The sequence below is a fragment of the Oryx dammah genome, unplaced genomic scaffold (assembly GCF_014754425.2).
Source record: "Oryx dammah isolate SB20612 unplaced genomic scaffold, SCBI_Odam_1.1 HiC_scaffold_27, whole genome shotgun sequence".
Lineage (NCBI taxonomy): Eukaryota > Metazoa > Chordata > Mammalia > Artiodactyla > Bovidae > Oryx > Oryx dammah.
The window spans coordinates 32,990,283-33,004,343 of record NW_024070211.1 but is presented as its reverse complement, the minus strand read 5'-3'; the positions used below and the strand labels follow the sequence as shown (position 1 = coordinate 33,004,343).

Here is a 14,061-nt window from a genome sequence, read left to right as displayed (position 1 = left end):
AATTTTCCAGGCAAGAGTACTGGAGTGGGTTGCCATTTTCTTCTCCAATCTCTGTAATAGAAATAACCCAAATATTCAATAGCATGAATTTGATAAAATTATAACACGTTTTTAGTAGGCAACTATGCAACTATAGGAAATTACATATAAAAATATTTAATCACATGGGAAAATATGGGAAGTACATTTAGGATTTAAGTCCTTAGTTATAAAAGTTGTGTGTGTGTGTGTGTGCTTGAATAGAAAAGAATGTTAATAATTGTGCTTCTGAGTTGTGGACTAACTCAATACTCCCAAGGCCCAAGAAGTGGAGAGGCAGGAGAGTAAGGAATGATGGAGGCTGTGGAAAACTGAAGCACTCAAGCCCTTTCAATAGCGTTCATTCTATTCTTTTTTTTTTTTTTTTCACATTATGAAAGCCCAAAACTAATTTTCCAGCTTATGGTTCCTGAATCTGGCTACTATTGTCTTCCTTGTGTTTTTATACTTTCAAATTTTCTACAGTAATTATGTAATATTTCTGTAAGAACTTTAAAACTTGAAGGTATTACATTGGTAAAATTCAGAAAAAGACCTATATGTTTCACTGATGGAAGAACATTTGGGCACTATTATTTTAGCAGCAGGCAATGGGGAGTGATTTTGAAAATTCTGTAGTATTAATAATGAAAATATGAGTTTCACAAATTATTTTACAAATTATTAACTAAAGGTAGAAAAAAATCAATTTTCTTTTTTTTAAGAGATGTGTAAAGATTGGGCTTCCCAGGTGGTGCTAGTGGTAAAGAATCCACTTGCCAATGCAGGAGACTCAAGAGACATGAGCTCGATCTCTGGGTTGGGAAGATCCCCTGGAGGAGGAAATGGCAACCCACTCCAGTATTCTTGCCTGGAGAATCCTCATGGACAGAGCCTGGCAGGCTCCAGTCCAGAGGGTCACAAAGTTGGATGCGACTGAGCACAAAAAGTAAGGTTATCCCCAAGTCATACAGCACAAAGACTGAGGTGCCCAGAAGTATTGTGATACAAAGCAGACAGGAACGGTTTGGCCAGTGCTTTCTAAGGTGTACATAAGGATAGAAGCCTAAGCAATCTTGGTAACCAAAGCATAATACACACAATTCAGGGAATGAAAGCTAAATAAAATCTTACCTGAATGGGCAGGAGAATCTACATAGCTGGGGAAGCTTCACTCATAGCTGGGGAGAGAAGTTAAAGGAAAGAAATTAGCCAGGGAAGCCAGGTCCTGGACGCTGTTAAGGCTAACATCAGTAAAGTGAAGACAGCATAGGCAGCATTTAAGCTAGAGCTGATGACGATGGCAAGAATGAATCAGGACCAAGACGACCAAAACCAGGACCGACCGACTTCTCAACGAGCTGCTTTTAGAGAAGTCTCTGATCCATCAGCTCACAGAGGAATTAAAAGTGATCCTTTGAGTGCCTGCACGGTGCTGTGCTTTCATCCACCTTGACACCCATGGGCGACAGACAGCATTTTCCCACCTTTATAATTGTAGACACAGGTTAACTAAACTAGTAAAGATATGGTAAACAAGTCCAACTGACTTTAAAGCCTGTGCAGGAGGCATGCCTTTCCTGGGTCTTTAATCCCATCTTCATGCCTGCCATTAGGCTCACTGACCCTTCTCAGAATGGCCTGCACAGGCAAACTGGAGCACTGTGGCCAAAGAAATCCTTATTTAAGCTAGGGTGTTAGTCACAAACCAGGTCAGAGTCTGAACAGTTAAGTGTTTTCCCCACTTCTCCCACATCACCATTCTAATAGAAACTTTCAGGTATCAAAAGTTGTGTTTCCATATACCAAAAACAAGGTACCAGGAATAGAAGCAAACAGTCTAATTTACAACTGCATAAGGAGAATAAAACACCTAGGAATAAATTTAACCAGGTGGTGAGACCTGTACTTTAAGAGTTTGAAGACAACATAATTAAATGGGGAAATATACCTTGCTCATTGATTTGAAGAATTAACATTGTTAAAATGTTCATACTACCCCAGGCAATGTACAATCAATCCCTATCAAAATACCCATGGCATGTTTCACAGAACTAGAACAAAGAATCCTAAAATTTGTATGGAACCACAAAAGACCCAAATAAGCAAAACAACCTTGAGAAAGAACAAAGCTGGAGGGATCATACTCCCTGATTTCAAAACATACTAGCCCAGAAATAACCATGTATATATGGTCAATTAATCTATGACAAGAGGAAAGAATATACAATGGAGAAAAGACAATTTCTTCAATAAAGATATTGGGCTCAGCATATCTTTATTACTCAAAATAGGAACCAGTAAAATCAATACATTTTTGCCAATGAGAAATAAGTTTGTTTATTCCTGTAACTTAAAAATTTGTGCTTTGGGATTCAACAATCTTTTGGAAAGCATTTTCTGCCTCCTGCTCATTGTGGAAGCATTTTCCCTGCAAAAAGTTATCAAGATGCTTGAAGAAGTAGTAGTTGGTTGGTGAATGGTCAGGTGAATACGGTGGATGAGGCAAAATATCACAGTGGAATTTGTTTGTTCAACTTTTGAAGTGATGGCTGTACATGTGGTCAGGCGTTGTCCTGAAGAATTAGGCCTATTCTGTTGACCAATGCTGGCTACAGGCCTTGCAGTTTTTGGTGCCCCTCATCAATTTGCTGAGCATACTTCTCAGATGCAATGTTTTCACCAGGATTCAGAAAGCTGTAGTGAATCAGACCAGCAGCAGTCCACCAAACAGTGCCATGACCTTTTCCTGGTGCAAGTTCGGCTTTGGGAAGTGTTTTGGAGCTTCTCCTCAGTCTAGCCACCAATCTGGTCATCACCAGTTGTATAAAATCCACTTTTCATTGCATATCACAATCTGAGAAATGGGTTCATCGTTGTTGTCTAGAGTAAAAAACAACACTTTTAAATGACAATCTTTTTGATTTTCAGTCAGCTCATAAGGCACCTGCTTATCAAGCTTTTTCATCTTTCCAATTTGCTTCAAATGCCAAATGACCTTAGAATGGCTGTTCTTTGACACCTTCTAGTATAGCTATAAAAGTATAGCTTTGACGATTGCTCTCATTTGGTCCTTGTCAAGTTCTGATGGCCAGCCACTACACTCATCTTCAAGGCTCTTGTCTCATTTGCAAAGCTTCTTGAACTACCAATGCACTGTACATTTGTTAGCAGTTTCTGGGCCAAATGCATTGTTGATGTTGAGTTGTCTCCACTGCTTTGTGACTCATTTTGAACTCAAGAAAATTGCTCCAATTTGCTTTTTTTCTTACATCATTTTTATAGTCTAAAATACATATAAAATATATAGCAAGTAATGTCATTAGCAAAAAAACCATAAAGCAAGCAATGCTCATTAAAATGATGTATAACACTTAAGAATGTATTTTAGTATCAAACAGCAAGATTCAACAACACAAAACCACATTTACTTCTGTACCAACCTAATTTTTTTTTAAGTGTTGGAGAGAATGAGGAGAAAAAGGAATACTTGTGCTACATTGATGGGAATGTAATTGGTGAAAAGCAAATGTCACTCAGTCATGTCAAACTCTTTGCGACCCCATGGACTGTAGTCCATGGAATTTCCCAGGCCAGAATACCAGAAAGGGTAGCCTTTCCCTTCTCCAGGGGATCTTCCCAACCCAGGGATGGAATCCAGGTCTCCCACATTGCAGGTAGACTCTTTACCAGCTGAACCACAATGCAAGCCCAAGAATACTGGAGTGGGTAGCCTGTGCCTTCTCCAGGGGAACTTCCCGATCCAGGAATTGAGCCAGGGTCTACCTGCATTGCCAAACAAATTGCCAACATCCAATGGATCATGGAAAAAGCAAGAGAGTTCCAGAAAAACATCTATTTCTGCTTTATTGACTATGCCAAAGCCTTTGACTGTGTGGATCACAATCAACTGTGGAAAATTCTGAAAGAGATGGGAATACCAGACCACCTGACCTGCCTCTTGAGAAATCTGTATGCAGGTCAGGAAGCAACAGTTAGAACTGGACATAGAACAACAGACTGGTTCCAAATAGGAAAAGGAGTACGTCAAGGCTGTATATTGTCACCCTGCTTATTTAACCTATATGCAGAGTACATCATGAGAAATGCTGGACTGGAAGAAGCACAAGCTGGAATCAAGATTGCCGGGAGAAATATCAATAACCTCAGATATGCAGATGACACCACCCTTATGGCAGAAAGTGAAGAGGAACTAAAAAGCCTCTTGATGAAAGTGAAAGAGGAGAGCGAAAAAGTTGGCCTAAAGCTCAACATTCAGAAAACGAAGATCATGGCATCCGGTCCCATCACTTCATGGGAAATAGATGGGGAAACAGTGGAAACAGTGTCAGACTTTATTGTTGGGGGCTCCAAAATCACTGCAGATGGTGACTGCAGCCATGAAATTAAAAGACGCATACTCCTTGGAAGAAAAGTTATGACCAACCTAGATAGCATATTCAGAAGCAGAGACATTATTTTGCCGACTAAGGTCCGTCTAGTCAAGGCTATGGTTTTTCCTGTGGTCATGTATGGATGAGAGTTGGACTGTGAAGAAGGCTGAACACCAAAGAATTGATGCTTTTGAACTGTGGTGTTGGAGAAGACTCTTGAGAGTCCCTTGGACTGCAAGGAGATCCAACCAATCCATTCTGAAGATCAACCCTGGGATTTCTTTGGAAGGAATGATGCTAAAGCTGAAACTCCAGTACTTTGGCCACCTCATGAGAACAGTTGACTCATTGGAAAAAAACTCTGATGCTGGGAGGGATTGGGGGCAGGAGGAGAAGGGGACAACAGAGGATGAGATGGCTGGATGGCATCACGACTCGATGGACGTGAGTCTGAGTGAACTCCGGGAGATGGTGATGAACAGGGAGGCCTGGCGTGCTGCGATTCACGGGGTTGTAAAGTCAGACACGACTGAGCGACTGAACTGAAATGAACTACCTGCATTGCAGGCGGATTCTTTACCAACACTATCAGGGAAGCCCTGTAATTGATGATGCCACTATAGAAAACACTAGAAGTTAAAAAATAGAACTACCATTATGATCCAGCAATCCTACTTCTGGGTACTTATCTGAAGAAATCAAAAACACTAAACTTGAAAATATATATGCACCCCAATGTTCATTAAAGCATTATTTACAATAACCAAGATACAGAACCTAAGTGCCTATCAATAGATAATGGAAAAAGATGTGACATATATGTACAATGTAAATATATAATATTAAGAAATTCAGTCATAATAAAGAATAAAATCTTGTCATTTATGACAACATGGAAGGATCTAAAGGGTATTTTGCTAAGTGAAATAAGACAGAGAAATACAATTATTCTATCATTTCACTTATACGTGGAATCTAAAAAACAAAACAGAAAATGACTCACAGATACAGAAAACAAACCAGTGGTTGCCAGAGGGAAAAGGGGTGGGTGGGTTGGGAGTCAGGCAAAATCAGTGAAGGGGATTAAGAAGTAAAGACTTCTAGTTATAAAAGAAATTTAAGTCACTGGGATGTAATATGCAGCATAGGAAATATAGTCAATAATATTGTAATAACTGTGGTGATAAACAGCAACTAGTTAACAAGGGGACCATTTGAAATGTATAAGGTATTGAGTCACTATGATGCACACATGAAACTAATACAATACTGTGTCAATTACATTTCAATTAAAAAAAAAACCACAATGGAATCACTGTGTAATAAATGACACTCTTAATGACGATTCCAAATTACCAATGTTACACTGTATTCAAAACATTTTATTTAAGTAATAAAGTACTTAATATACATTTGAAATATAGTACTCAAAAAGATTAAGCTTTTGTCAGCTGAAAGATTTCCTCACATGTCTTGCTGAGCCTCGTTCTTCAGCAATGCAGAATAGGCCCCTTCTATAGAAGAAACAGAGATATGCAAGCGCAAACAACTGTAATGGTTTATGGTAATTAAGAAGGAAGCTTGAATCTCTGGCTGAAAAATGAAAATAATTACAAGTGTATCTATACAGAAAATACAAGTTTTCAAGAGCTTAACATCAATTAGCTGCTGTCCAAATAAATAGTTAAGGTAACCAAATATAAAAATGCTTAATAGTGGGGCACAAAGAGGGAGGACAAACCAAGAGAATGAACAGAGGAAGGCGAGATGTAAATATCAGAAGTGTTTTTACAAACAGGGATTCAGATCAGAGAAAACAAACACAAATTTGTCTAGGATATGACCAATGAGGCAATAGAAAGCAACCAAAAGTCAGTTATAAATCAAAAATGACAACCAAAATCCCAGGGAGTCTTAAATTATTTAATCCAGACATTATCTAACCCCTCAGAATTGCTTGGTGCTAAATATGTTCTTCATCATTCTCCATTAGAATGAAATGCAAAACAAACACATTACTGGTTGAAGAGAGTGCTTCAGAGCTAATTCACCCTTTGAAGGTCAGGATCAGCAGTATTATTGTGTTCACATAATACATTTCTTAATATGGAAAAATAACACTGCAAAGAAGAAATGAAAGTAAACTTTATTTTGAAACAATCAGCCAAATTTCAAACTTCAAATAAATGGATCTTAAAATGTTCATGAACTTCAGACTGTCCATATTCTAACCTAATGGTTACCAAAAGGGACAAAGCTGGCAAGTCTCAACAGTAACACCCTTCCCATGTTTTCAATATTATAAGTACATTAAATTTCTAGAAAGACATATTAAAAAATTCTACTTCTTCGAAAAATGTTTTTAAATGATCCAATCTACCTTGCTGATTCACAAATAAGAACACTCAGACCACAGTAACCTTCACAGGTCTCCCCATTCTCAGATGATGTTCTATCCACTACTTTGCAGCCTTGGCAGTCCTGGAATCATGAGTGAGCCCTTTTCGTTGCTACCATTAAACTTATTGTCACAACCATTTGTATCATCTGGACCAACTCTGTTCGAAATCAAGTAATTACCAACTTCTGCCCTCCCAGAAACCTAAACATGAAAAACAATTTATGAAGAAAGAAATTAAGACCTATGAAAAAATTATGTTAAGGATATATGTTAAGGTCTACCAGAAAGACTGCATTCGAATTCACTTATATTTGACTAAAAATTTGTTAGTCTAGTGAGACCTCCTAAGAAATACTGAAGTTAAAATGTTAGAGAAAATGTTCTACACAGATAGATACATATACTATTAACACAGTTATAAGCTGATTATTAATAAGCAAGTAAATACAATAAAATATCATGAGCCCAATGTTGATTTTCACCAAAAAACAGTAATGTGAAGATTCAAATCATGATTTTCTGATTAAAAGACTTTCTTTTTAGAAAAGGGGGATAAAAATGTAGGAACAGACATCCAAGTGAATTATAAGTAACTAAAATAGAACTGTAGAAAGCAAAAGAATTTTAACACCTATGGTGACACATTTAGACCAGGTAAACTATTTTCATTATAGTAAAACCAAAATAAATTATTTGACAGTATTATCTGCTTACTAAACAAATGCAAATATTTTTGCTGGTGGCAGGTGTGGATTTTTTTTCATCAAAGAACATTAAAAGCGACAGACATAATGATACCACTTGTAGATGTAACCAACAGTTCTGATATTGTCTCATAAATCTTTGATATCTGATAGCATGAATAGTGACTTCCCAGGTGGTGCCAGGGGTAAACAATTTGCCTACATGAGATGCAAGAGATGCAGGTTCTATCCTTGGGTCCAGAAGACCCCCTGGAGGAGGAAAATGGCAACCAACTCCAGTATTCTTGAGAGGCGAATCCCATGGACAGAGGAGCCTGGTGGGCACAGTCCATGGCGTTGCAAAGAGTAGGACATGACTGAGCATCTGAGCACAATGTGAATAGAAAGACATGGTGAATCAACACATATGCTAGTTTTAAACAGAAAAATTCTCTAAAGCAATCTCAGCACTCAGCATGTAAATGTAAATGGTAAATACAGAATGAATTCCTACTCTGGCAAAGAATATATATACATTTTTTAATTCAAGGGAAAAAAGTATATGAATGAGTCTGCTGCTGTTGCTAAATCACTTCAGTAGTGTACGACTCTGTGCGACCCCATAGATGGCAGCCCCCCAGGCTCCCCTATCTCTGGGATTCTCCAGGCAAGAACACTGGAGTGGGTTGACATTTCCTTCTCCAATGCATGAAAGTGAAAAGTGAAAGTGAAGTCGCTCAGTCGTGTCTGACTCTTCGCGACCCCATGGACTGCAGCCTACCAGGCTCCTCTGTCCATGGGATTTTCCAGGCAAGAGTACTGGAGTGGGGTGCCATCACCTTCTCCGATGAATAAGTCTACCTATTTGTAAAAATGTGACTGATGAAAACAGTGCAATCACAGGTTACCACACTGTGCGAGTTCAGTTGTCAAGAGGGAGCAACTCGAAGGACATCACACAATCTATAAACCAGCTGGAAGGGGCCATCCAGACTTTGCCCTGCCGAACCCTTTCTGGGCGATGATTAGACAAGTCCTCATAGATGATATACTGTGTGCAGAAGCGCTGATCAGAATCAGGTTTGGCATGGTACGCGACTGTATTGATGGTTTGAGTCACGTCACTGTCTGGCTTGGGCTTTCTAATGAGGATCTGGCCCCCACCGGCAGCGACAAGCTTAATAAGGTTGTCCTTTGGATGGTGTTTGAAGGTTCCCCCCAAATAGAAGTAACATCCATCAAACAGCTTTGGCAACTGAAAAAAAAACAAAAAAAGCTCATTAAAAGCAGACAAAAATATTTAAAAACACTGCACATGAAATAAGGGAAATAAAAGTCATAAGCAGTTAAGCTATTTAATGAGGTGCAAGGACAAGACACACTTCAAGAATTCTTTGGGTTAAGTAACTCTTTGGCTTAAGAAAAATACTCATGAAAATAAAGGTTTCCTATAATTTTGTTCTCCTGAAGACACTGGCCCTTTTCACTCTTCTCACATTTTAGGTGTGTTATGAATGTGTGTGTATATGTGTGTTCGGTACACATACACGTTTAAAATCTGTTCCTCAAACTTCTTGTATCAGAATTTTTATTCATACTTGTTAGGACTTAAAGCCTCAAGAATTCCTTCCTACTGTATCTAAAATATGCTTTGCGTATACCAAGCTAAACTTAACTGTAAGTGTAACAGCTTGTCCATGGAGCTTTCCAACTCTGCCCATCCACATTCAGGTCCCTATATACTACCAACCCAAGTTCCCCCAGGGCAGCATGTGGGAGGGTGGCCTCCAGGGTTCTAGAAACATTTTCCTTAGAGCACAACACATTAGAAAGCCACGGCCAGAGAGCCACTTAGCTATAAACACATTTCTTTGTGCTTTGCAAAAAAAGCTTCACAAGTCCCTTCTACAAAAATTCTTCAACATTTTTAATACACTTGTTTGTCAACAGAAAAATGGAATTTTGTCCATTAAAATCTCAATATGTCATAATAAAGACATGGTTAACTAAACCTGAGCAGCAGCTCTGTCTTCTCTCAAACTACTTGTATCTAAGACTTCCCTCAGATTCGGAAAGGTTTATGGTAATGTTTGAAATGCCCAAAATGCAGTAACTGTATGAAATTATTATCTTCTGGGTTTTACTGCTCATTGTTATCAACTCTCAGAATAAAGCACTCGAAATGAGCACAATTAAAATTTTAACCAGGTGTTTCCCTGGTGGCTCAGTGGTAAAGAATCCGTCTGCCAGGGCAGGAGACATGGGTTCAATCGCTGATTGGGAAAGATCCCACACGCTGTGCAGCAAATAAGCCAGTGTGCCACAACTACTGAGCCTGGGCTCTGGAGCCCGGGAACAGCAACTACCAAACCCCGCATGCCCTAGAGCCTGTGGTCCACACAAGAGAAGCCACCACAATGAGAAGCCGGAGCACAACTACAGAGTGTAGCCCCTGCTGGCTGCAACTAGAGAAAAACCTGCATTACAATGAAGAACCAACACAGCCAATAAATAAATAATTACAAACATTTTTAATCAGTCACCTGTACTTGTTAAAAGGGCAGAAGTTTTTCCTGATGGTAATAACAGTATTAATTTATGATAAGAACAATGAAAGTAGAATCAAAAGGAAAATACCAGCTGTTCTCTGTTGAGCCTGCTTTTTTGTGGTCCTTCAGGAATTTCATACTTTTCTTCCTGTTCACATTCTTTGCTTTGTAGACATGCTTTCACCCCTGGCAAAAACCAAGGATAAAAGCAAAATAAATATAAAGTGAAAACTATTTCTTTCACAGTGAAATGAAGCCATTTACCTAAGCGATTTTTCTTCTTCATGGTTAAGTATTGCTCTGAAACAGAAAAAGAAACCTAACTTATGCCAAAACAAAAGGTAGTAAAACTGATCTTTCCTTCAGAAGACTAAGCAATGAGGCAGTACTGAATACAAATTTGAGTTTTCTTTCTAAAAACCTAACTCAATACATTATTCCACGTACAAAGTAAAAATCTAAATTTTAGTTTATGGACATTATCAAAATTAGAGTGAATAAAAACTCCCACGTTAAGTTCAGCTCACAATGATCTGACTCTGAGATCTAACCATCTGCCCCACTCATCCTGGCAATCCCATGTCTAACCTCCTGTTAGACTATAAGTGATCTGACAGACAGGGGCTCTGTAGCACTTGTTAAAGTAAACAGTAGAGCAGAGTCTGTGACATGTTTGGAATCGACAGGTACACACTGCAGTCACCAAGGGATGACTGGTGAGTATTTCAAATGCCTTAGAGCTGCTTCAAGGAAATCAGTCCTGAATAGTCATTGGAAGGACTGATGCTGAAGCTGAAACTCCAATACTGTGGCCACCTGATGTGAAGAACTGACTCCCTGGAAAAGACCCTGATGCTGGGAAAGATTGAAGGCAGGGGAAGAAGGGGATGACAGAGAATGAGATGGTTGGATGGCATCACTGACTTGATGGACATGAGTTTAGGCAAGCCTCAGGAGCTGGTGATGGACAGGGAAGCCTGAAGTGCTGCAGTCCATGGGGTCGCAAAGAGTCAGACATGACTGAGCAACTGAACTGAACTGACTGACAGCTGCTTCAGTCGAGATGTTCCAAGATATTACATAGTATAACAAAAGTCAGAATATTTTAATGACTGAATACTCCATCTCTTCAAAAGCATAGCTTTGTCAAGGGACTGAATTTTTCTTAACTTGGAGCTATGAATGTCCATTACAATTCAATGCTCAACGCTGGCATATCTGTACTTCTCTATCACGTGATTCTTAATTTTCTGCTAGTTCTGCCTGTGTTTTGGGGTCCCTTTCCCCCAGTGTTTTCAATACAAGAATTCTATTTAGCTAAGTCTGCTATGCTGAATCCTATTCTGATCAATAACTTATAAATATGATAGTTTTATAAAAACTGTTTGTTGTAAGTAATTAAAAACTATATTTTAAAAATATAATTTTAATAACCACTCACAGGGTAGGAAAAACTATCTTTCCAATGAAGCTAATACTAAACTATCAATTTTACCATTTATTAAAATGAATGTCAAAATAAAAATTATGACTAGGTCAAAATCATACCAGAAACACTGACGGTGTGCTTACATGATATCCCATATTAAATATCAATACAAAAAACATTACCAATATAACCAAATAACTGACTTACCTCAGACTTATTATTTCACATATAAATTATTCCTTTTACTTTATGTCACTTAAATATGTAGCCCCCTTTCTCCTAATAATATTTGCAGAGCATTTATTTATACTGGTTTCTTTAGATGAACTGTACATGCCAGTACATAAAGCCAAGAACTGAACACTGAATACCCCTATGATATCTAACTGTAACACGTAAACAGCTAATGTATAACTACAAAAATAAATAAATACACTGTGCCTATGCTGGCTGCTTACCCACCTTATGGGTTTATGTGATTGGTTATTTAAACTATCAAAAAATCATACTAAAATTATTTTAATTGACCCAAGGGATGTGCCAGCATTAGTCAATTAACAGAATATAGCCTTAACAGCAGAATGAGACAAGCATGGCATCAAGAGAAATGAGACGGCAAACACCAAGAGGGCAGCTTTTTCATTGTAAATATGCCTCAAATCATGAAACTTCCAGCTTTACAGTAATTGGTCAGTAAATTTCTGTAAAGGTAGTCAGAAAAATCCAAGGCTCTAATTATAACTGTTGAGCTAAATGAAGAATGCATTCCTCTGATATTCTCTTATTACAAAAAGAAACATTTTGCCAACTCTCTCTGCCACTTAATAGCAACTAAAGAAGGAGACTATAGTTTCCCCCCACCCCACCCCCCCCACCCCCCCCACCCCACCCCCGCTGAAAACTAAGGAACAGTTTTCAGTTTTATGATAACATGAGAGAATTATTGCTGCATGGAAAACATGGAGAATTTTTTGAAGCCTGGGTGAGAATAATGCCTACAAGAGCCTTTCAAATTACATAACCATGTTGGGTATCTCATGTTAAGTGGGAGGAAGTTATAGAGACTGTAATCATAATATGCACATCTTACTTAAAGACACAGAAATTAAATGATTATGATGAACTAAATCACATTGTACCTGTTTTGGACTAAAGACTGCCAATTTGAAACTCCTGATGCTTCATTGAATCAAATTCTTCATTTCACAGGAAAAGAAAAGTTAAACTGTTTAAGTGACATAAGTGAGAAAAAAATTCAGATATCTTCCAACTCCTAGATCAGTTTTTTCCTATCTTTATTTTATTTAAAAAAATAAAGCATTTTAGGAAATGCCAGGTACTCTCTACTCAGATTTAATATATTGTAGCTCTCTTAAAATAAACGACCTAACCACTAACAGATGACTAAATAGGAGGATCCTTATTTTTAAGAGATTAGCCAAAAAGTGTATCAAAATGTCAAAAATGCTGACTACCTGGGAGATTGAGAGCAGGGAGAATAATGCATTTGGCTTTGTCTTTAGTGAATCAATGAGTTTGTTTAATTTGAAACCAAAGCTGCCACTCTCTCATTTGTACCCTTTGAGTAGTAGACATTTATAATTACACTTCATATCAACTTCCTAGTTGACTTCTTTTGCAATAAACCAATTGAACAGATTTACTACAACATGAAAAGAATACTTTAAACGTTCAGTAACTTCAATGGTGATATTTATCTAATCCAATTTCATTTATCCAAAGCAATCAAATGGATGAATCTACAAGCCAAAATACTATTTAAAGTTACTACTTTAACAAACCTAAATAGATAATCATTAAGGTAATTATTATTAAGAATAAGATAATTATTAATAATAATCAAAGTTTTAATTACTCAATACTATAAATTAGTTAACCAAACTGCAGCAAGAATTATTAAATCTATTTTCCATATTAAACAATCAGAACTTTCAAAATATTCCTAGTCATAAACTCATCTAAAGTAATAATATATACTGTAATCCTTAATCTCTATAAAGACTTTAAAACAGGCCATTTTCACCAACTTAATATTTCCTTACTGTATAGCAGAGAGACAATACTTAATATCCTATGATTGATAAACTGCAATGCAAAAGAATATTTTAAAAAAGGATGCATATATACATATAACTGAATCACTCTCCTGTAAAGCAGTAATTAGCACAGTATAAACCAATTATACTGCAATAAAAATATTTTCTAAAACTGAAACAAATTACATTTTGTATTTGTACTTAATAAAGTCCATGTTATTTCATCATCTGCAATAGTTCAGCAGAAATAAAAATCTATGCAAGATCACTGCTTAACTTTCTCAGCTAAATAGGAGGATCTGAATCCAAACTGAAATGACTTTACATGAGTAACTTAATATCGCTTACATAAACACAGATTTCTGAATATGCCAGAAAGATACATACTTTAAAATGTGTCAAGCCACTACCCGTGTAAAATGTATGCTGTATAACATCTTTACTTGTCACATGTTGTATTTTAAGATTGTGACCAAAGCTATCATTTTGCAGAGACACAGAAATGAACTAGCTATCTTATTAAAAGGAAG

General features: G+C 37.4%; 1 protein-coding gene and 1 long non-coding RNA gene across 2 annotated transcripts in view; both read right to left on the bottom strand.

The window, feature by feature from the left end:
- Positions 1-2,332: 2,332 nt before the first annotated feature.
- LOC120854523 lies at positions 2,333-8,073 on the bottom strand. Its single transcript, XR_005719004.1, has 2 exons — positions 4,969-8,073; positions 2,333-3,804 (listed from the first exon to the last, which is right to left on the bottom strand). It is a non-coding gene; the product is annotated as an uncharacterized LOC120854523 (long non-coding RNA).
- Positions 8,074-8,239: 166 nt separating this feature from the next.
- The window catches only part of BARD1 (BRCA1 associated RING domain 1), a 95,925-nt gene continuing 90,103 nt past the window's right edge, over positions 8,240-14,061 (bottom strand). The window contains exons 10-11 of the mRNA XM_040228570.1: positions 10,134-10,231; positions 8,240-8,751 (exon numbers count right to left, since the gene is read on the bottom strand). Coding sequence (XP_040084504.1) covers positions 8,419-8,751; positions 10,134-10,231 — 431 coding nt within the window. The 3' untranslated portion in view covers positions 8,240-8,418. The remainder of the gene's footprint in view (positions 8,752-10,133; positions 10,232-14,061) is intronic.